The 24138-nt window shown below is 38.9% G+C and overlaps 1 protein-coding gene across 2 annotated transcripts in view; it reads right to left on the bottom strand.

Moving 5' to 3' along the window:
* PRKG1 (protein kinase cGMP-dependent 1) overlaps positions 1 to 24138 on the bottom strand; it is a 1297492-nt gene that overhangs the window by 1194012 nt on the left and 79342 nt on the right. Inside the window, exon 1 of one of the 2 annotated variants that reach the window (XM_063103401.1) lies at positions 22884 to 23194. The exons of the other annotated variant lie outside the window; for it this stretch is intronic. Within the exon in view, the coding sequence (XP_062959471.1) occupies positions 22884 to 23194 (311 nt within the window). Of the gene's footprint in view, positions 1 to 22883; positions 23195 to 24138 lie in introns of those variants that run through there. 2 annotated transcript variants of the gene reach the window in all.

Here is a 24138-nt window from a genome sequence, read left to right on the forward strand (position 1 = left end):
CCTTTCCCTCCAACTTATCTCCCAAGCTCTTGTACCTCACTGTTATTTACCTTTTTAAAATGGTCTACTGGATTTATTAAATTAAATGATGTGTTGCCTATTTCTAATTCTTTTTTTAATTATTTATTCATTTAAATTGATGAATAAATTGCATGTATGTGTCCTGTCCAACATGATGCCTTGAAGCACCTATGAGGGTACTTCAAAAAAGTACATAGAAAATAGCATTAAAATTAACATATGCATCACCTCACTTAGTTATCATTTGGGGGTTGAGAACACTTAATATCTACTCTCCTAACATGTTCTCAGGAATACAATATATCATCATTAACTATAGTCACCATGTTATACAATATAATGATATCATACATATATTCTTTATGAATGTAAGTAACATAGAAATCTAGACATAAACAAATCATAAAAGCTCCACAGTTTAAAAAAATTATATTTCTATCTCTGAAAAAAAAGTAAAAACAATACACCTAAAGTTTTTCAGATCCTTTAAGTCTGCCAAAAGCCCTCAATTGCTTTTTCTGTGAATCGGTTGCCTTCAATAAAATGAAGAATCCTGTTTCCACTTTAACTGTAGATTTCTCTAGTATGCTTCAGATCTTTGATTTACAAAAATCTTATACCTACAAATCTTATTGGGAAAGTATGTGAATCTATAAAGTGCTCAGGCAGACAGCAAGGTAATTTGCTTTGATTCAGAATGAGGTTCCCCGAGTATGGCATATCGCACTGCTTCCAATACACAAGTTCGCCTAAAAGCAGCAAAGCAGGCACACTGGTTGGCTGATATCAAAAAATTCTCTTAATGTTGCACTGAAAACAACTGAAATTGCACTTAACTATAAGGTTTCCCTCAGTGAATTAGGCAGAAATAAGATGGGGGATATTAATTTTAAATGAAATTACTTATTTTATTCTTGGAGGCAACTAAGGAAACAGGGAATTACAAAACACTCTAGCTGTGCCCACATAAATAAAGCCCCCAGCTTGAGTCTGGGAAAGTGTGCATTATCAGCACTTAGGTATTTGATTACAAAAACACAGAGAGCCAAACCATTTGATCAAAACATTTCAGTAGCTGACATAGGAGACAGAAACTATTAGAAAACTGCCTTTACATCAGCAACAACTGTGATTTCCAAGAACAATAATTTAGAAACTTCTAGAAACTAGAAGTCAGCATGGAAAATGAGAGAGCACGGAAGTAGGTATGAAGAGACCTAGACTCCAGGCTGTTCCCCTCACTAGCAATGTTACTGTAGACACAAATTTTCTGTATGTGTTTGCCATTGTGTAATGAAGGGGAATGTGCTTGGCTATCACTATGGCCTTTTAAAAATTTAACATATGATGCTAAGTGACAGTGCTTTGTAGTGAAATGAGTAAGTGGTGTAGCTTCAGCCAGACCAGGGTTCAAATTCAGATTTCACTGGTATATAGCACTGTGACTTTGATCAAAAAGTCACAAAGTTTAATCTCTTGGAGCTTCAAGTATCTCAAATGTTAATTGTGGATGCTGTGGCTTGAATGTCCCACCAAGTTCCTGTTGGAACTTAACCCCAAATATGATGGTGGAAGGTGACTGGATTGCAAGGACTATGTCCTCATAAATGGGTTGATACATTCATGGAGTAATGGGTTGATGTTTTAATAGGTGGTAATGGGCACCTACACTTCCCAGCCTCCAAACTGTGAGAAATAAATTTCATTTCCTTATAAATTACCCAGCTCCAGGTATTCTGTTATAAACAACAGAAACAGACTAATACAGAAACCCAGTAACAAGAAATGGGGTGTTGCTTATAATGACTACCTGGTAAAGTGGAAGTGGCTTTGGAACTGGGTGATGGGCAGAGGCTGGAAGAATTTAGAGGAGCAGCTAGAAAAAGCCTAGATTCTGGTGAGGACTTAGAAGACAAGAAGTGCAGAGAAAATTTGGAACTTCTTAGAGACTTGTTAACTGGTGGTGATAGAAACATGGACTGTAGAGACCATTCTGAGGAGGTCTCAGATAAAAAATGAGGAAAAGCTTATTGGAGCAAAAGTCACCCTTGTTATGAACTGAGAAAGAAAACTTGGCTGGATTGTATCCATGCCCCAAAATTTTATGGAATGTGGAACTTAAAAGTAATGAAACAGGGTATTTAGTAGAAGAAAGTCTAAGTGGCAAAGCATTCAGGCAGCTGCATGGCTACTTGTAACTGCCTACACTGAGTTATGGTAGCAAAAGCATGAGGCAAAGCTGAAATTTATAATTTAAAAGGAAGCAGAGAGTGAAAACTTAGAAAACTCTCAGCCTGGCCATATAAAAAGTAAAAAAAAAAAAAATGTGTTCAGGAGATGAAATCAAGGGTTTCATTTGCTAAGGAGATCAGGAAAAAAAGAATCGTCAAAAGAATGGAAGAAAGACCTTGATGACATTTCAGAGATCTTGAAGCCTACCTCTCCTATCACAGGCCTGCAGGACTATGGAAACAGAATGGTTTCAAAAAATTGGCCATATGGACCTTCCATGGGCTCCTGCCCAGAGCCCTCTCAGAATCTTCTTCCAGCACCCCAGCTGCTCACTGCACCCCAGCTGCTCTGGATGCTCAAACCATGGCCACATTGGCTCTAAGTGATTCTGGACCCACTGCTTTGGAAGATAAAAGCTGGAAACCTTGGGGGCGTCCAAGTAACTTTAGGTCTGCAGGTTCACAGAATGCAAGAGCTGTAAAAGAACAGGCAGCTCCATTTGGATTTCAAAGGACATATGGACAATCTCGAGGGCCCAGGAAGAAATCTGTCACAGGGGTGAAGTCACCACAGAGAGCCTTCATTAGAGCAATGCCAAGAGGAAATGTGGGGTCAGGGTCACAGCAGAGATCTTCCACCAGAGCTATGCATAGTGGAGCCATGGGAAAGGGCTGGCTACTGTGACCCCAGAACTGTAGAGCTACCAGCATGCAATGCCATCCTGGGAGAGCTGCAGTGTGGGCTGACCAAAGAAAGCCACAGAAGTACAGCTGCTAGAGGACTTAGGGGTCTGCTATGGATTGAATTATGTCCCCCAAAGTTCCATGTATTAGAAATTTAACCCCTACTGTGACAGTGTTAAGAGGGTGAAAAATCTTATTATGGCAATTGAAGGGTGGGGCCTTGAAGATGTGATTAGATTGTAAGGGCCATGCCCAAGTGTATAGATTAATCCATCGAAAGTTTAATGGTGGTCATGAGCGTGGTTCTGATGGCTTTAGAAGGAGAGCAATTGAGGAGGTTAATCTCTCTCTGCTCAAGCAATCTGCCATTTTGCTATGTGATACTCTGCATCACTGTAGAGTCACTACGAAGAACAAGGCCCTCACCAGATTCTGTTCCCTGGACTTTGGACTTCCCAACCTCTGAAATTGTAAGCAATAAATATTGTTTCTTCATAAATTACTCAGTTTCAGGTATTTTGTTATAAGCAATAGAAACAGACTAATCCAGGGCCCAACCCCCACACCAGTGTGCAGAGGATTCCAGACATAGAGTCAAGGAAGATTATTTTCCAGCTTTAAGATTTAATGCTTGTCCTGCTGGGTTCTGGACATGCTCAGGACCTGTAACCCTTTTATTTGGGCCTATTTCTCCCTTTTTGAATGGGAATAGGTGCCCTATGCTTATCCCACCATTGTCTCTTGGAAGTAGATAACTTGTTTGATTTCACAGATGAGACTTTGGACTTTTGTGATGAAACAAGTTAAGACTGTGATGATGAAATTAATGTATTTGTATGTAAGAAGGACATGAGCTTTGGGGGAGAAGAGGTGGAATGCTGTGGTTTGAATGTCCCCCCCAAGTTCATGTTAGAACAACCCCCAATATGGTGGTGGAAGGTGGGACCTTTAAGAGGTGATTGGACTGTGAGGACTGACTGTGCTCTCATAAATGGATTGATCCAATCATGGAGTAATGGGTTGATGGTTTAATGGGTGGTCATGTGCATGGTTCTGGTGGCTTTATAAGGAGAGTAAGTGAGGTTAGCTCTCCTGCTTAGGCTATCCTTACTATGTGACACCCTGAATCACTACAGAGAGTCACCACCAAGAGGAAGGCCCTCACCAGATGTCTTCCCTGGACCTTGGACTTCTTGGCCTCCAAACTGTAAGAAATAAATTTTATTTATTTATAAATTACCCAGTTCTAGGTAATTTTTTTATAAGCAACAGAAATAGACTAATATAGTAAACTAATGTAACTTTTGAAGATTGAAAAAAAAATGAAATGTAAATGTTAGTATACCTTATAGACTATACTGGTCCATAAACCCTTACATATAAATTCAAAATCAAAAAACTCTAAAAAGTAAAGTCTTAAATAAGATCGCAGGAGATTCACTTGGTCACAGAATCTGACCTAAATTGACCACAAGTCTTTCTGTAGCTTTTATTTTCCCTGTTTAGGTAAATATCCATACATTTTGCTGAAGAAATGCAGGTATGTTTGTCTATGGAATGCTGTCCTAAACCCCCAGGGGTGTTACAGAATCCATTCTATGTGTACTATTCATGCTGCCTTTCAAAAATCTGCAAAAAAAAAAAAAAAAAAAAAAAAAAATCTGAATTCCAATGCGCCTTGAAACCCAAAGATTTCAGGTAAGAATTATAAACCTATATTATGTTACAGATTTTAATTGTGCAGCATGTATTTCAATTTTTAGAATTCTATTATTTGTAGCTCAAAACCAAATGTTACCCCTTCAATAAATAATTGTACAAAATGAAAACATGTAGAACACAATTTTGTTCTCTAATTGCTAATACTAAGCTTTAATACTTTGTTTCAATTGTTATGTTTATCTCTCCCCTACTACAAACTCAATGCAAAGAACTGTTAGAAACTGAGACCTATAAAATAACTAAAGGGAAAAGGAGAGAGGGAAAAAAAATACTAAGTGAGTGCTTTCTATGTCTCTGATACCACACTAGTCAATTGACATATGTACTTACATTTCTAATTTAAGTTTGAAACAAAAGTCCTGTCCCCTGGTAACCTACAGTCTAGATCAGGATAGACAAATATCATTCATTGTTCACCAAACACCTACCAAGAGCCAGGCACTGACTTGAGGCCTAGTTCCTGGATGAATAGAGGTGAGGGTTCATGGAGCTCTCCGGACAGATGAAAACCAGGAAACAAATAAATAAATAAATTCAGGTAATTAGAGTGCTGTAAAGAACTCAAGCTAAGGTAACGCAATAGAGAATGTGTGGGTTGTAATTAATTCTGTAGTCCTGTTCAGAGAAGGTGTATTTAAGGCAGTGGGGGGGGGGGGGGAGAAAGAGTAGACATATATGAATATATATGAAAATACATGAAAAATAATATTAACAAAACAAAGGAGTTAAAATTTAGTATTAAAAGAATGTTATACCTAAAAGAATTCAAACCTATAGGTATCCCAAAAGAGAAAGCATTTCAGACTGGTGCCAGCAGAGGCTTTAAGGAAATGAAAGGCGGATAGGCTTTAAATAGGAGCTAACCTGCCAAGTCGTAACAGAGTGTGAGCAGAAAGAGCCCCTGACAGTGAATCCCTGAGCCATTGCTCTAGGCACTGGGATGAACTGCCTTCAGTAATGTTCATGGTATAGTCAGCCGCACTTAGTTCTAAATCCCCATCCTATTCATTTAGGGGTTCTCAAACTTTAGGGCACTTCACAATCACCGAGATGGGTTGTTAAAATATAGATTGTCGGGCCTCAGGTCAGGATTTCTGTTTCAGTGAATGTGGGGTGATATCTGAGAATCTGCATTTCTAACAAGTTCCCAGATGAGACTGATCCAGGGCCCACACTTTGAGAAGTAGTAGGTCTCTGTACCGATTATGTTTTGCCCATCATTCTGGATTCTGCAAATAAACAAAATACGTAGAAACAGTATCAACCTGAACAATAATTTATGGTGTGTTTTTAAAAATCTTATTGCATCGCATGCATTTTTATGAAACTGCTCCAAACCCTTTGTATACGTGTGTATATATGTGTATCTCTAATATTTTAAATTCCTAATTGCCTTGTGCCTATATAATTATCAAAACTAGTTCCCACACACAAACATCACTCACTCCGCTTCTTTAAATAAGAAAATCCAAATTTGGCCAATGGAATTTAAAATGTCCAACTACTTATATAAATGAAGCTTGAAACTGAAGATTGCTAGAAACATAGGAAATAGTTTATTGTCTCTGAAATCCCTTTTATCAATCCCCAGTGAATCCTCAAAGTAAGATTATTCTCTGTTCTCTCAGATTGAAACTTCATTCCTGGTACCTGCACAGTAAGAAAGAAAACTTACAGTATCACCTCATTTCACTACTGAATAAGCAACAGATTTGGCAGTGTCCCCAATTGGCTCATAACCCAGAAGGCTTTGCACCAGGCAGGATTGACTGGCGTCAGAGAAAAGGCTTCTGGGGAATACAGCCAGCCAAATATCAAGCCAGGATCGTTAGTGAGACAAAGTGGAGTCAGATGTAACCACCTAAATCAGAGTTGTGTACCACTGGGATTGCGACCACCTGCATTAGAGACCATTTATTCTCCTTCATCTGCTTCCAGCCCCACTGGCACAAGAACCCATTAGGATTCTTCCTTTAAAATAGTTTCTACCCTAAAAAGAGTTTTAATCGAAACCCTCCACTTTCTTCTTGAAATCACCACCTCAGCCACATCTAAAGAACCGAAATTTCTCCCTTCCTCTCAGACCTTGTAAAGTTCTTTTGTCTTAATTTCTCTCATGTACACTTCTTCATTCCTTTCTTTCATATCTGTCCTTGCCTCTCTCATTTCAAATCAGCTCCCTGATCAATTCTATGTTCACCTCAGGGATAATCTTTAACTTGTAGACTCTTCTCTTAATACTCCTTGGCAGAATATGCACAGAAGCCAAAAACGCAAGTTGAAGGGTAACTTCAAATATATATCTTAGTGCTGAAGAAAATGGAAAAAATTGGAAAGTTGTAGAAAGATATGTCATACAGTCTTCTTACCTACTAATCTGTGTACCTCAAGATAAATAACTCTTAGTATAGCAGCCAAAAGCATAGACTTTGGACGCAGGCAGCATTGTGCGGTCGTGAGCAAATTAACGTTTCTGAGTTTGCTTTACTTTTGTTATCTCTAAAATAGAGTGATCAGTCTTTACTTTTTATAAATATTATGAAAATTAGACAAAATGCATATTAATCCCCCAGTACAATGCCTAAACAGAGTAAGTATTTTATAAATGGCAACCTGCTACTATTATTCTTGTTACTGTTAACCAGGTAATTACCATGCTAGTATACCAGATCTAGGTACAAACTAAATTCTCCAGTCTCTGCATTACTCCAAAAACAACATAAAAATAGTTAGGCTGATTAAACTTTTCTGAAACCAATGAGATTTAATGTTTAATGCAACAACAAATGCCCTGGGTCCAAATACAGCCTTAACATTTTAAACTTCATTCAATAAACCATAAATTGATATCACATAGTCATTCAAGTAAATTGTTACCATTTGCAAAATAAGTTGCCTGTTTATATGAAATGTACAGAAAAGGCAAATATATAAAGACAGAAGGCAGACAGGTGGTTGCCTGAGTTATGGGGTGGAGCAGGGATTGACTAAGTAGGCCCCAGGTAATTGTGGGAGATAATGAAAATGTTCCAAAACTGGATTGTGGTAATAGTTGCACAATTCTATAAATGTACAAACAATCCTTTTACTGTGGACATATAGTAGGTGAATTTTATGGTATGTAAATTATACCCCAATAAAGCTGTTAAAAAATAATCTATCTTTCCTGTACTATATGACACATTTCACAATAAACTAGTATTTTTATTTTTATTCTCAAGCTTTCATTATCAGCTCATCATCATGACTGTCAAGAATTTGTCCAAGACCATTAATATATTCCTCCACAGGCTAACAGGGCTGTTATCACTGCTTTCACCCGCAATGATATTGTTTTTGAAAAGATATCTCAAGATGCAATATCAAGGTCATTAACAGAAAGCATTTACAGGCTAAGATTATGTTCTGCATCTCATAGCTTCTCAGTCTGGACAGCAAATATTCAAGTTGGAAATGAATGGTTTTCAAACAGAAATCCATTATCAGTGAATAACTTCTATGCAAACATTTCAGGAAACAGAAAAGCCACTTTGTTCTAAATACTTTTGATGGATTGAAATCAAATCATTAAAGCAGTGGGTCTATAAAACTTTACTCCAGAGCAGCAATGCCATAGTGTACATTTACAATGGCCCTATGTGCTAAAATGAATGTTAAGAACAATATTACCACAATTTCACATAAATGCATCTGCAAAAAATAACCACTAAAAATTCCTCCTGTCTTTAGAGCGTAGACAGCTTTCTCTTGGGATAATGAAACTATTTTCATCATAATTTCTTTAACATAGTTTAAATATACGGTGCTCAGTTCAAACATGGCCAATCCATTCTTGACTTCTCTGTAAGCCTATAAGTGCTGGTTGAATAAAATAAACATCATTATTATGGAACTTCAGGTTTGCCTATATTCAACCTTTCTTGCCTACCATTAGCCCACACAGAAGTCATGTGAAATTCTTGCTGTCACTTAATCTTCCTCTGAGTCATACCCAGCAAAGTCAAGCTAGGTTGCATTGGGCTCTGTTCCAGGTCCCTGTCATTACTGAGCCTATCTTTCTAACTCATGTTCTTCAGTTTAGTTTAGAGACGTTAATAGCACTTTAATAATGGAAATAATTGAAAATAAAAATGATGATAGGAATGACAACCTCAACAGCAACCATTTATTGAGTTCATACTATGATTTGGACACTGTGAAACATTATGTCTAATCATAGTATATTTATAATCCTCATTTATAGTAGGAAATGGAAGCTCAGGCAGACCCCATGTTACATACCTAGTTAGTGGTGAAGTAGCCAATTGAATTACAGCCCATGCTCTTATTCATGTACAGCTCTCTGTTCTGAGCCTACCTGCTTGTGATTTCCATAAATACATTGCTGTGGATTCTCAAGGCAATCTCATGAATGCATTAATTCCAAATAGAGTGTGGAAAGGAAGCTGAACTAAGTCTGAAAACCTACTGGACTTAACAGTGCCATTCACTTAAAAAATGTTCGATTTGGGTTATATTGCCTCACCTCTTTGATCCTTAATCTTCTCATCTGTAAAACAGAGACGATCTTTCTTTATTCATTCAGATATTGTGAGACGTAAATTAAATCATGCACATATTCATTATTCTAGCCACCGAATATAAGTTGTTATCAAACCACACTTTTACCATATAAAACAAAATCTCCAGTTGCATTGGTACCTAGGCCTCCTGGAAAAATAACCTCAGACATGCACAGAAGCATATAATCAGATGAGGTAAAAAGTTTTTTATAGGACTGGGTGTTCCCAGGTTCCATCCTGAAAAGCTAAAAGACAACATGTAAACAAAATCAACCTTTAAACTTTTCCTGTTTTGTTTCAGTTAATGTTGAAGCAACCACCTAATTTAAAAGTATTTCATCATGAGTTTGATGGTCTCTACCATCTCATAATATTAAGATGTATGAAAGTTTTGGATAGTGAAAATTAGCAAGCTCCTATCCTAAGCTTGATAGGATTTGTTAGTGAGAGTTCTGGCTGAGCCTGCAAAAGGAATTAAGAATTTGAAAACATTCTCTTACAACTACTTCCATGCTGTGTTTCTTAGTAATCAATTCATTTATTTTTCAAGATTAACCAATTTATGAGATTTTATGTTGCAGAGCTTGAGGCTAGACATTTATTAGAGTTGGAGGACAAGTGTGCTTCCTTGGAAAGACACTTTACAATCACAGTTTATTCAAACAAGAAGGGACTTTTCAAGACTTTGTAATCCCAGAGGTGGAAAACTGAAATGCCTTCAGAGGCCAAGTAGATACTGAAAACAAAGGGCATGGGCTAGATCCAGACAGTATGCAGTGGCAGGGGCCATGATGTACTTGGGGAGCACAGGCAGTCTCACAAAGGTGTGCCAAAGCATGCAAATTCAACAGTTTCTAAAAGATATTTCTGGCCAAACCAAACATGCCTACAAGCTCTACTGAGCTCAGTGACATGTTCCAATTTTCAAAATTTTAAATTTAAAAAATGAAATATTCAAAAACCAGGAACATGAAGAGGCTTCATCTTGTCCTTCATTTGTCAACAAATTATTAAGCATCTGCTGTGTGCCCGCCCTGTTATGGGATCCAAGGGTACAATGTGGAACAGCAGAGACGTTGACCTTATTTTCCTGGAACTTAACCACATTTTGGGGGAAGTGGATGTTAACCAAATAATGACCAAAGATAGAAATTCACATTCTGATGGGCATGATGAAGGAAAAATACACAGCACTACAAAGTCAAACACTGAGAACTGAACATGACTACAGTCCAGGTATGCTGAGCCCAATCCATATTGGAAAAGCCCCGGAAAAGACAGTTCCATTTTTAGCATAGACTCTAAAGCCACCAATCTTCAGGTGTGAAATGATTTATAGATGAAAAGAAGATACATTACTGGGGATTGAATATCTCCCCCAAACTCACTGAAACTTGACACCTCTTGTAACAGTGTTAAAAAGGTGGGAAATCCAGTTATGGTATTTGAAAGGTGGGGCCTTTAAGAGGTGACTGGATTGTGATGACTATGCTCTCATGAATGGATTAATCCATTCATGGAGTACTGGTTAATGGTTTAATAGGTTATCACAGATGTAGACTGGTGGCTTTATAAGGAGAGCATGTGTAAGTTCTTGCTATTCTCGCCATGTGATACACTGTGTTGCCATAGAACTCTGTACAGAGACCCCACCAAGAAGAAGGCCCTCACTTGATGTGTTCCCTGGATGTTGGATTTCCCAGCCTCTAAAACTGTAAGAAACAAATTTTATTTCTTTATGCACAGTCTCAGGTATTCCGTTATAAGCAACAGAAAATGTACTAACATACATCTAGTATAGCTCTGCCCTATATTAGTTCCTTAATAAGTATTTGGTAAATGACTGAACAAACAAACACATAACTGAAAATCAACCCATAGAAACTTTTATTAATTACAAGAATAATAAATCAGAGGGTAGTTGGTAAGGTTTCTAATTATAACTAAAGATGTTAATATTTGGAATAAAATAAGTAACGAAATGAACCATTAGCAAACAGAGGGAATGCTTCTTTAAAATGTGAATTTGATTCAACAGGGACAAGTACAGGCTATTTGAAAGTTTTTAAACAAACAAACAAACAAACTATATATATATATATATATATATATATATATATATATATATATATATATATATATATGCAAGTATGAGACAGAAAAACTTTCTATGTATAAAACAGCAAAAAATTCTTTAGGCATGCATACCAAGGTACTTCATAAAATTAGTGGAAAGATTAATATCATCTTTCAATTCTATTTTTCCATAATCTTTGTGAAGTGCCCTCACAGTTGTATTGGATGACAATGTGAATATAGTAGAAATACAGTATTATTGGAAAGAGAACTACCATGATACTTAGGTGTGCTAATCTCTAAAAGAGAATGCACCCATGACCATCTTGGGTATATGTGTAGAGGGTATATGAAAAATTACCAAAGAGCTACATGAAAGGAATAAGACGGCAAATGGAAAACAGGGCTTCTGCTAAAAAATGAGCTATTAGAAAAGGTAGCTAAACAACACAGCATATGAAGAATAAGCATGAGTTCTGGGGTCACACAGACCTGCATTTGAGTGTTTCAGCTCACTCTTTTATTGTGGGCAAGTTGTTTAATTTCTCTGGGCCTCACTTTCTTCATCTGAAAAAATGGGATGATAACAGTACCTACTTTATCAGATGACTGTGAGAATTAAATGAGAAAACCTACATAGCATATAGTAAGACAAATATTTTTAGTAATTATCATCACTATCACCAACATCATTATCATCATCATCACCACCATCAACAATTGACCAGTAAAGAAAAGGCTAAAAAGTAACAATTATGGCCTTCATTTTATATAGGGTTTCTGTGATGAAAAAATAAATTGTTTCTATACCCAGAAGAAGAAAAAAAATCAAGAAAAAAAAAGTGAGCCTAGTTTGAGCAAGAGGAATTTTTAATATTATTTTATTCCCCTTCATGATGATAAAGTAATGGATTGAGCTTCACAAATAAGTGTTGAAATCTTTTAATGAGAGTCAAAAAGGAGGAGGAAAAAAACTTGTCATAGATGATTTAGAAACTCACTAGCAAGGTTCACCTAGATACTATTTAATAACCTCTAAGTCCATCTAGCAGAAAATCCTACGCTTGCCAAGACAAATAAATGTATACTTGAGTCATTTTCCATCTATCACATTGACAGTAATTCCTTGGGAATCCAGAAGACGAAGCATTGCTCTATTGTGATAGATGATTTACACAGCACAGGACTTGAGTGGTGGAACCAAAAGACAAGACAGGCCACAGAAGAGAAAGGATCACCCAAGAGCAGTCTCCTCTGTGATGAGCAGTGTTTCTGTCTTATACCTTAGGATGAAGTTTCTAGCAAAGTGTTTGTTCCATTTTATTCAGCTCTCTGCACACCAGTGATATCGTCAACAAAATATTTCAGTATTGGGTCTCTTGATCACTTCATTTCTGAGAGTATAGAGGTTTACTCTGGGTTGCTTAAAATAACCATGATTAGGAATACTGTTTCACTTTTGATAGAAATAATAGGATACTCCTCAAATATAATTTTCTGAAACAATTTCTTAAATTATTCATAAATGTGGAAACAAATACCCAAATGCTTCTAAGTGCCTAAATTCTTCATTTCTGGAAGTTTTTTCTTAAATTATTGTTATTTTTAGGGGCATGGACTATACTCTTTTAGTAGTTGCCTAGCAAAAAGAAAACACTTTTTTTAGATTAGGCATTTCCCATTGAAAGTCAAAAAGAAGGGGAAATAAACATGTTAAGGCCTTAAGTAAAGCAATGAAAAGGCAAAGGCTAGATGAATTAATGACGTAAAAAGGTGATAAGAAGTTAATAAAGGATGATCCATTCCCAGTGAGCTTGTTATTTTATTTATTTGCCACTCATTTCAGTAAAGACTGTTTCAAAGTAACATCCATTTATTATGCCACTCAATGCTACACAAACAAGGAATCATTTAGTTCCTGCTTTTTTTTTTTTTTTTATTTCCAACAAGAGAATATAGGTCTCCTTACTAAGTAATGCTAAAACATCTGGAAGGCAGAATCGGACATTATAATTTTTCATGTCATATTTTCCTTTTATGAAGAACAACAAAAAATCTAAAGTAAGAGTTTGAAAAAAAAAGAAAAGTGACTATCCTGATCAAGGCTACAACTATTAAAAAAATAAGTTAAAGTACATTTTCTTTCACAATATTTCTAAAGCCTTTTATATCTATAGTAAGAAATACTGCTCATACAAATGTACGATGGAGTTCAGTATCACATTTTTATAAAGCCAGGTATTAAGTGAATGACTAGAAACTTTGAGCAATTCCTTCATTTTGCACTGTACCATACACTATGGGGAAAAACAAGGTTTTCCTATAACAATTCAGAATGGAACAAGTTCTATGGTATTAAGTAAAATCCATTTGCTCAAAATAACGAGGGACTTGCTGAATGGATCTTCTAGCTAAAAAAAACCACTCTTATTTATCTAAGTGTCTTCAGGCTTACTGTTCTAAGCTTTGGTATCCTCAGAGAGTTTCAAAATAAGAGGGTAGCAATTACCTAGAATGAATCACATAAAGTTCCACACTTGATAGTGCATGCAGTGTACATTCTAAAGTTTATTCCTCTGCATATTTTCTTATTTCCCTCCTCCCACTGACATAATGAGTTGCCATCGCAGACTTCGCAAAATGGCACCTGTCACTTTCAGATGCTGAATATTCCTCTGTGAAGGATATGGTGACACCCTGTCAAACCAATACAAATCTAAGCTAAGGCCATCTTCTCTGAGTCATAATGACACAAAACATATTACTCAGTCACCAATGATTAGGCAGAGTGTGTCTTATGAAGACAGAAGTGTGCTTACTTTTAAGCATGTTTGCCAGCCTCCCGCAGGTGCAGTAGTGTATGACCAATCCACCCAATAGTGCATCTGTAACAATAACTCCAGAGAGGTAGAACTTAGAATTCCCATTTCTCTTTCTCGTCAAGACAATCATTTTTTCTTTCCTCTTAGTCCAGACTTAGAAGCACTGTCAAAACCATAATTTCTTGATAAAGCTGGGCCATTAAGGTGATCCAGAAAAGAAGATATTTTTCTCTCACATTATCTCATTATTCCTTCATCCAGATCTGGTGAAAGCTTTATATTACCATAATAAAACTGTTTCAGAAAACAGCAAAAGTATTTTGCTTAACTAGATCATATTTGTCATCACTGACATTCAATACCATTAGCCAAATTAAACTAACTGGCTGATACAAAGTACAATGCTACTCCTTAAGAGCAGGTATGTTCTAGAAGTGAGAAAATGAAACTAAACATTAGAAGGTCAATAACACTAAGAGATTTTATTAAAATAATCTTGAAAATAATTTAAACTATTTACTTATGCTTTGGCTGGGCCTGAGTTACTCTATCTCCATATAGAAGTTAATGCAAAAAAATAAAAAATAAAAGTAGTTAATGTGATCATATCTACCTTAAAGAAAATCTGATGAAGTTTAAATTGCATTTAGGATCTTTAGACGGGCAAAGGTAATTAACATTTTATTTTTGATGCAGATAAAAGTAGTATATGTTCGTACTAAATTGTCACTGATCTTTTCTGTACTAACCCCCATCCTTTCTTATCTGAAAATAAAAGAACACAAAGACACAGATATTTTCCCACGTCCTACCACTAACTCTTGCTCATCATTCTGCTTCTAACTACAAAGCCATAATAAGTGACACATGCATTTGGTTGTATTTCTTTATTGTTGCTAATTCCTCTTATCCCTCCCATTTAGATCCAATAACCAAATACACGACATGAAGTTGGATTCATAATGAAAGTGTTTACTTTCCTTATGATTAACTTCCCTGCTTAATTAATGTCCCCAATCCTCTGGGCAGACTTATATCTGCTCTGCTTTAACATGCTATCTGTCAGCTGAATACATTTTCATATTTTAGAAGGAGGGGGAAAGAGACAAGAAACTCATCTCTGACTCCAATTCTAAGAAGATTACTTTTACCAAAAAGTATTTGTGATTGTATTAGCTATTTTCATTGCTTTTATAGAGTGCTATATTGGCTGATGCTCACCTGAGAAGATAATGATTAAATTACACATGAATAGGTTCTTATTAGTGACTATTAGGTCAACTTGAGGAATTTTTAACAGTGATATCAGGGGAAAGAGGGGAAGCAAAAGACACAAAGAGTTGTCAAGAGGGGTAGCAGTGAGTTCTGACTACAGGGTTTAGGAGTCTCATCTCCCGCAGAAGCCTTCCTGAGGACACCCCAAGATCTCTTGTCACAGGTGTCATCTCAGACCTCTCATCTGCCGGCAATGCCCACATCTGTGCACTCAAACCAAACTGTCTGGAAAGGGGGCTGAGAGGTGGATGTGCTCACTCGGCTTTCTGCGAAGCCTCCCCTGAAAGTACTTCTCAGCCTGAGCTCAGGCTGTTTGCCTTAAAAGGATAAAATATCTGTAGGGGAAAAAAACTGTAGCTGGCTGCAGAGACATCACATACCAGAAGGAGAGTCGCAGCAAGCCCAGGACTGTTCTTCCACGAGGCACTCATCACTGTTTCTTCTTCACCAACTTCACACTGCACCGCAGCAGCTGGGACCCAAGGAAACAGTCTCACTGGTTAATGAGGAAGCTGCCCCCAGTGAGAGCGGAAAACAAACTCGGGACAATGGCCGATCTTAATGTGTGTGATATTTGAACAGTGGCTAACCCTCATAGCTGGCAGGAAAGGGGAAACATATTTACCCATTCAACAGAGCTGCTGCCACTTTTGTGTATCCGGGGTCCGTAGCAGGTAACCCCAGAGATAATACTGAAAACGACAGGTCCAGATACTATGGGGATTGGGAAGCTGGAGCTGCCCACTACACGGCAAGCAGGGATTTGAGTTGGCCAAAATGGACAAAGGAAGGCACTTATCAAAGAATGGGAATTCAGCCGGGCTGCATATTGGAATCACCTCAGGAGCTAAAATAATACACCTACATTTCAGGTCCACCCTAGGGCAATTGATTCAGCATCCCCGGAGGTGGTACCCCAGCAAAGATACTTTTTAAAGGTCCCTAGGTGATTCTCATATGCTACTAGGCCTGAGAACCAATAGGCCAGGTAGGGTAATGATTACTTATTTGGGAGAATAAACAGTAAGACATTAAATAAATAGTGTATGCCTATAACTTGATGCACACACACTAAAAATGCACTACTGGTTTTTCAAGCCCATGGTCCTTAAAGGTTTTAGCCAATAAAGGCATTCAACTCTTTAGACGGAAAATTCATCCTGGTGCTCTGTTAAATCTCTCTCTCTCTCTCTCTCTCTCTCTCTCTCTCTCTCTCTCTCTCTCTCTCTCTCTCTCTCTCTCTCACACACACACACACACACACACACACACACACACACCCTATCATCTTCTATCAGAGTTGTTCCCAAGTTTTGCTGCACATTGGAATTAATTGGGGAATCTTTAAAAAATACTGATGCCTAGCTTCCACCCCTAGACATTCTGATTTTAATTGACTTGGGGTAAAGCCTAGGCATTAGATTTTTTTAAAGTTCCCCAGGTGATTCTAATGTGCAGCAAAGTTTGGGAACCACTGTCCTATCTTATTTCTTCCACCGCTCTCAAAGTACTTCTGCTTCCTGTTTAGTTACTGGTGAACAGGTACTCCCCTGAAAACAGCCTATATGTTATGCACTAGGTTTCCTGCAACTACCTAATCCTCACACCCTTTTGGGAAGCAGGAGAGTCTAGTAGTCAGGGAGACAGTCTCTGGAGTTCAAATTCAGGCTCAGCCTTTTACGAAGTGTGTGACCTTGAGCAACTTGCTTAGTTTCTCTGAGCCTCAGTGTTCTGTTCCTCAGGCTGTGATATGAGGATAATCCAGAATCTTCCTCACAGAGTTGTGAAGCACAGGAGCAGTGCATAGCACAGAGCAAGTTCTCCAAAATGTTAGCATTACGATGATGACTAGCAGTGCAATTCTTGACCCGTGAATTCAGAAATAGTGACGTGCAGACTCGCTGCCCTCATTCCCTTCCTCTTCACTCCGCACTGCACAAAGACCACCAAGCCCCCACTGATGTCAGATAGAGGAGATGGATATTTCAAGGGGACAATGCAAAGCATTCAAAATAAGCACTGGTCTGAAGTGAAACATCTTCATGATTTTCTGCAAATATCTTGGTATGACTCCCCAAGGAAGCAAGCCTTCAATATACTCCAATTTGAGTGTCTCCTCTGTGTCTGTCTTCACCCACAAATACCATCTTACTTGCAAATTCTGTTCCAGTCTTATCACCTGTTTATTCGCCCACCAAGCACATCATTGCGTTCCAACTTTCTCGCAAATGTGGCATAGCTGTAATAATACTCATCTTGTTTTGCCCTTTTCTGTTCCCGCAATACACATCTCTTCTTCCCACTCTACTCTCCTGCTTTTCTCATATTAATAACTATGATTATAAAATCCACTTGGAAACAAGACACTTTGAGAGTGTACTATTAGGTCCCACCTTGTGTTAAACATCTGTTTTGTGTAGCCGCAGTTTTTGTGCTATTGTTTATATTTACATGACAGTTTTGGAGGGAGAACATTCCTCTGCTCTTACAAACAAAATTACACTTAGAGAGTTCAAACAGGCTGCACATATTTAACCTCTCAGAAAATAAAATGTAAAGAGATGCCTAGGCATGCATCTCTTTCTCTATTGTTATAGAAGATGGTGAGAGAGGAAAGTAGGATGGTTATCCGAAGGCTGGGTGTGAGGAAGTAGAGCAGGGCTGTCACGGAAGGGGTGGCAAACAGCACCAGCTCAACAATTCAGATTAGGATTCAAAATGCCACAGATGTGATTGCATAATAAGCTGTTGAGCATACTGGTAAATGCTGCTTTCAGCATGTGCTTATTTATCACATTGTCTTTTGCGTTCTTTGAGCTCAGAAGATTCAAGTCGGAAGGTCTGGAATGCTAGCAACAGGCCCAGGTCCTTGGGACAGGCAGCAGCACCTATGGTAGAGATGGCAGAAAGAGCAGCAGCCTGGTGTTCAAATATGGTTGCTAGGATACCATGGAGACCCTCCATTGCTAGGCAGACAGAAAAAAATGTGTCCATATGCCTTATAACCTGCAAGCAGCAACAATAGAAACATCTTCTATCCTTCGGCCTTCTTCTATCCTTATCCATTAGGAATCCAAACTCAACTCTTTAGTGAAATAACAAGTAACAGGAGCTTGGAAATGTGGCCCAGTACAGCAAGGAAGCTGGTCATTTACATTCTTTGGTAGTCTCTAGAGCTACTCTATTTAAGGCTTGTCAGTATTTTCATTATAAGCCCTACTTTAGGGGCACACACCTTGCCTGTGCTTCAAAACACCCTCATAGGGTTTTAGCAACCTGGTCTCATATATTTTTATAAAGACTTCCACAATTTCAATTTTACTGCATAGACTGTAATGTCAAGTTAATGATCAAACTTAATTTGGAAACTCTATTACAGTAACATTAGGTCGGAATTTAACTCCTCCACAAAAACAGCAAAGATGAATTTCAAAAACCAACTTCTGGATCAATTCTCATCTATGTCCAGTTTGCCCAGTTATGTGAGGAATCTGCAGTGATAGTCTGTGGCATAAAATTAGATTATTTTCAATGGGAACATTTTGAAGCGAATGGAAAAAGGAACTTTTTTTTTTTTAGAGTTTTAATCATCTGCTGCTTGCTTAAATTAAATACTCTTACCTAGTTGGTACAAGTATTACCAGAAAGGTGCTAGTGGGGTGTGGAGGGTTGGACTGACATTCTGTAATTCGAGGCTTTGCTAGTAGGTAACAATCAGTCTTCGGTGTAAAACACACACACACACACACACACACACACACACACACACACACACACACACACATGATTCTTGATCATTCTAAAAACAGGCAGAATGCCCTCTCACCTACTTTACAAAGTCAGAGAAACTGAAATTCTCACTCTCAGTGGCTTAAACTTGCTTTTGTTCAATCCCTCTAGGGCTCTCCAGTACAGTCACTAGCTGCTGCCATTCCCCAGATGTGCCCTGTTTTCTTTTGCTGCCTTGTCTCTTTGCTGGTGGCGTGGAATGTATCTCCCTCACCCCCATCTCCCTCACCACCACACCCCCTCTCACATCATTACCACTCACCTAAATCAAACACTTTAAATACCTCCACTTCCACAAGAGTTTCATACACCATAACATTAAATAAACTCAATTCTATTTTGCCAACTTAACTAACACTTTCTAGAATACCTACTTGTTTGGCATTGCTAACCCCTTGTTCTCCTTGATGGCAGGACCTATGTCTCTCTCACCTCTCATGCATTACGATATTTTGCACATGACAGACATCCCATAAAAACATTAAACTGAGATTTAGGTCACACTTGGAATTTAATTCCCACCTATGAAGAAATCTGTTTTAATAGTATGCCATCTACAATTACTCTGGTATTATAGAATTCTCTCAATTTCCTAGAGAATTTAACATGCAGCACTTAGGAGGATTCTGTTTCTCTTGAGATATTGTCAAGGTTTAAAAGCTCATATAAGATTTTTTTTTAATTAATTAATGCCTCAAAAATAAGAAAATATTTCTTCTTAAGCCCTTCCAAAGTAGGTTACAACCAAAAAGTGAACCAGAACAGAACATGTCGTCATTCTCTGAAAGGCAGCAACCTCTGGGGTGAAACCAACAGTTTAACAAAAATACAGAGACACTAACAACTTTTGATAGGAACTCAAGCAAGTCTACATAGTGCAACTGAAATGACATGGAACACTGTGACATCAAAATGGAAAAGATGCGGGAATATTTACAATAGTTAAAGGGTTTAGTTCAAAAAATCAGAGAGTTAATGTTCTAACCTATTATAGAGTTAATTTTCAGGAATACAATGTCATGAAATAAAATTACTTTAAAAGTCCTTAAAAACTACCCTATATACATAACCAACAAGCTACCTGATCTCATATGCTTGATATAATTTTTTAAAAATTATAATCCTCAGAAGACAACCTCAGTAAGCAAAAATTAGGCAAACATATTTGCATAATTGAACAGAATGTGAGTTGGGCAGTTCCTGGAAAAGAGAATGGAAATTTAATGGAAAGAGAATTGAAAACTAACATGAACGTGAGTGTGAAATCAATTTTAGTCCATTTAGATGGTTTTATTTTAACTTGAACTCATAATCTATGTGTAAGTTTAAGAAAAATGGCTAAATTTAAGTTGCACTAAAGATGAAATATAAAGACATAAACTAAACACTTGTTGCCAGTAAATCTGTATAATCAAATTATTCATAGTGAAATAAATTGAAACACAAACAAGTCTTCTTCGGTTTGGCAAGTTTTCTTAATTCTTTGTGGAGCTATCTTGTACAGCCATTCAAATGGCATAAGATATAAACATTTTGCATACAATATACTTCTTTTTCACCTAAGAAAGGTGCACTATACCACTCAACCCAATTTTATCCTAGTTTTCTTTATATAAGTGTCAAAAAGAACAGATGTTTTTCCAAAATTATTTAAGCTTGGGAGACATTCTATCATTTTCTTCAATATATTTCTTCAGAATCACCAGAAGCATCATGGCAATTACCTTACTAGCTGAGTTCTTTAAAACACTAGTGATTAAATAAATATCAGAATGCACAGCATTGTTCAATAGATAAAATGGTTATTACAACGGGATATTGTGAATTACTAGTATTTGCTAATACTAATTTATTGTCATTTTCCACCATGGACTTCTTTTTAAAATCTAGTTATTCTACATGTCAAGCATAAGAGGCTTCTAAAACTTAACCACATTCTACAGTTCATTCCATACTGCCTAGATTCTTTTAGATCTTCTCTAATATAATGTTTAGCTGGAGTTATCAGCGGCTTGATCATGCTTCATTATAAAACCTATAAAAATGGTCTTTTTATAAAAGCAGAGTTTGCTCTGTTACTCCAAAGTCCTGCACATACTAAAATGAGATCCTACGGAATGCTTAAAGATGCAGAGACCTGTCTTTGAGTTATTTTTTCATTATGCAAAATTTGGCCCAGGAGAGATGGTCATGTACCTCATTAGCTAAAACAGGCAAGCATGTCAGTTCTGCAAATTAATTTACCAGAAAAAGTTGAAATGGATTTAGATTACTCAGGTTTCTAAGTCTGCTGAACTACTAGGGCAACTTGGTAAGGTCAGAATCTCAGAAATGTTTGTCCTTTTGTCTCCGTCCCACTCCCTCGCAGAATACAAACTCCTCTTTATGCCAAACCTGCATGAGGAACAGCAAATGTTCCATGGGAACCACCACATAAAAGTACAACTTCAAGTTTTCAAAAGTGTAATTAGTACGTACTCATGACCACTCAAAAATCCAGTGAATGTAAATGGAGATAATCAAGTATTTACTCTTTCTCCTTATATTAATTCCTGTGTTTATGAAATGACAGATTCCAAGGGATCTTGTATTATTATGTAACAGACGTCATCCAGTGTTATGTAGTGACGAGTAGAGTGGCAAAATCTTCTGTTTTATCAATTGTGTCTTATCTATTAATTTATAATAGCATTCATTCAAGTGCTTGCCCTCATTCTTTGTTAACCTTATGTTCCTGCTACTTTACTCTCTAATGGACTCTGAGTTGAGTGTTGTATAACAAGTTTCATTCAATTTTCCCATCCAAGTTATGAAGCCCACTGACATGAGAACTACACAGTTCTCTAAATGCTAGAACAATACCAGAGTGTTGCATTAGAAGCCAGGAAGGGGTAAGGCAAACAATGTGTCCACGTTGTAAAAAAGGAAAGTGTACATATCTATATTTGACCCTGGAAACATGCAACCCTCTTGGGAGATAAAGCTGCTGATTAGTAACATTATGCAAATTCCTTAAGGAAAATAAGCAATCTTCTCTCTCGGATGTTCTGAAAAATATTTTTTTAAAAACCCACAGACTAGTCTTCCATTTATGAATTGTAAATATCCAATTCAGGAAATCAAAAATTCTTCCTTTTTATATGCGTATTTGCTCATTTTTTACACTTTGATGATGACAGAACATCAGGTTTGAGGGGCACCAGCGTGAAGCGCCAGCCAGCATATGGAGAAATCCGGGAGAGCCAAAAAAGCATAGAAAGTAAGGGTGATATCAGACGCATTTCATTTCAAGTCTGATGAGCCTGCATTTAGGATTCTCCAGCTGGGCAGGTTTGCCAGGGCTTTGGGGAGACGGGGGCTTTTTATTCCTCCTCTCACAGTCAGTCACTCACACACACGGTCACATACACTTGAGGCGCGTTCAAACTCTATGTACACTAGGTGGCATATATGAATGTATATGTATATTTAAAAAAAAAAAATACCTTGACATCTGACAAAGACACAAAGGCAACGTATGTGCAGTGAGTCTGGCTCTGAGAAACGTGCACAGCCCCGCAAGAAGTGCCCGTTAAAATGAAACATTTCTGAGGATGAGGACAGACATGGCAAGCGGGAGGGGCGGGGGCCGACAGACAATACAGAGACCCGCAGCTCCCCGCCGGGGTGCCACCTGGACCCGGCGCGTAACCCCTGCTTACTGTGGGCTCTTGGGGTAGAAGGGCAGGGTCACATGGCTGAGATCCTGGATGTCGAAGGCGGTGGGCTCGGCGGAGATCGCCTGCCGCTTGGTGCGCGGCTCGCCCTGCAAGGTGCTCGCGCTCTGCTTCTGCGCCTGCTGGGTGGCTGGTCGGATCACCGAGCGGTACTTGTCCAGCTCGTTCTGCAGCTTCTGGATCAGTTCGTCCTTCTGATCCAACTCCAGCTCCAGCTCGTCGATGAGAGCATCCCGCTGCCTCAGCTCCTCGATCTTCTCCTGGAGCGCGTACTGTAAATCCCGCAGGGTGCCCATGCTCCTCCGGGCTGCCGGGGGCTCCTTCCTGCCGCTGCTCCTCGTCTTGGGGCTTCCTCCCCTCTCCGATCAACTTTCCCCAAAGTCGCCGCTGCCTCCCGAGTGCAAAAGCTTCTTAGTGGAGACCAGAGCCAGCCCTGGCTTCTGAGCATGCCCAGTCTGCCGGCTCCAGCCACCGAGAGTTTCAGTGTGCAGATTCCACTTCTCCGGGCTTCCTGAGAAAGGCTGAGAGTGGGGATGAGCAAAGCAGCAGGTCCAACCCGGGATTAAACCTGAAACGCGCTGGGCGCCGCAGCGCGGGGGAGAAGAGCCGGGCGGCGCGGTGGCGGGCGAGCGGGAGGAGGGGACGTGGATGGGGGGCTCCGAGGCAGCGGCTGGTCTGTCCGGGTCACTCGCTCCGGGCGCCAAAGGAAGCCGGCGATGTGTGTGGGGAGCCTGATAAACCTCTGGGGCGCGCTGGGGGGTGTGCAGGCGGAGCCAAGCGGGAGCACTACTTTGGGGGCGGGGAGGTGGAAGGAAGAGGGCAGGGAGGACCCCGGGCAAACTGGGGAGGCGTCAGCAGCCGGCTGCAGAGCATCCCAGGCTTGAGGCTATTGCGCTAAGATCCCGGCGACGTAGGAGGGCAGAGCGGACACTGCATCCCAAAAGCGCTGAGCTCTGGAGGGATTGTAACCACCAACCTGACCAAGAAAAGCTCCAGAGCAACAAGACCGAGCTGTCGCTTCTCCCACGCCACCTTTCCCACGGGGAGCGCCTCACACAGGTGGCTAACGCTTGAAAAGAAACTTGCCTTTCAGGAGATGAGAGCGAGCTCGTGCCCGGGAGGGAGTCCCTCTTACTGCCACCAGGTGCCTTTGGGGTGGAGAGGTGGGGCTGGGGGTTCCGATCCCCCCCCCCCCAAGCGTTGTTGCTCACTGCCTGCTCCTGCTCGTTGCTCCGCTTTC

This window comes from Cynocephalus volans, chromosome 7, assembly GCF_027409185.1.
Source record: "Cynocephalus volans isolate mCynVol1 chromosome 7, mCynVol1.pri, whole genome shotgun sequence".
NCBI lineage: Eukaryota > Metazoa > Chordata > Mammalia > Dermoptera > Cynocephalidae > Cynocephalus > Cynocephalus volans.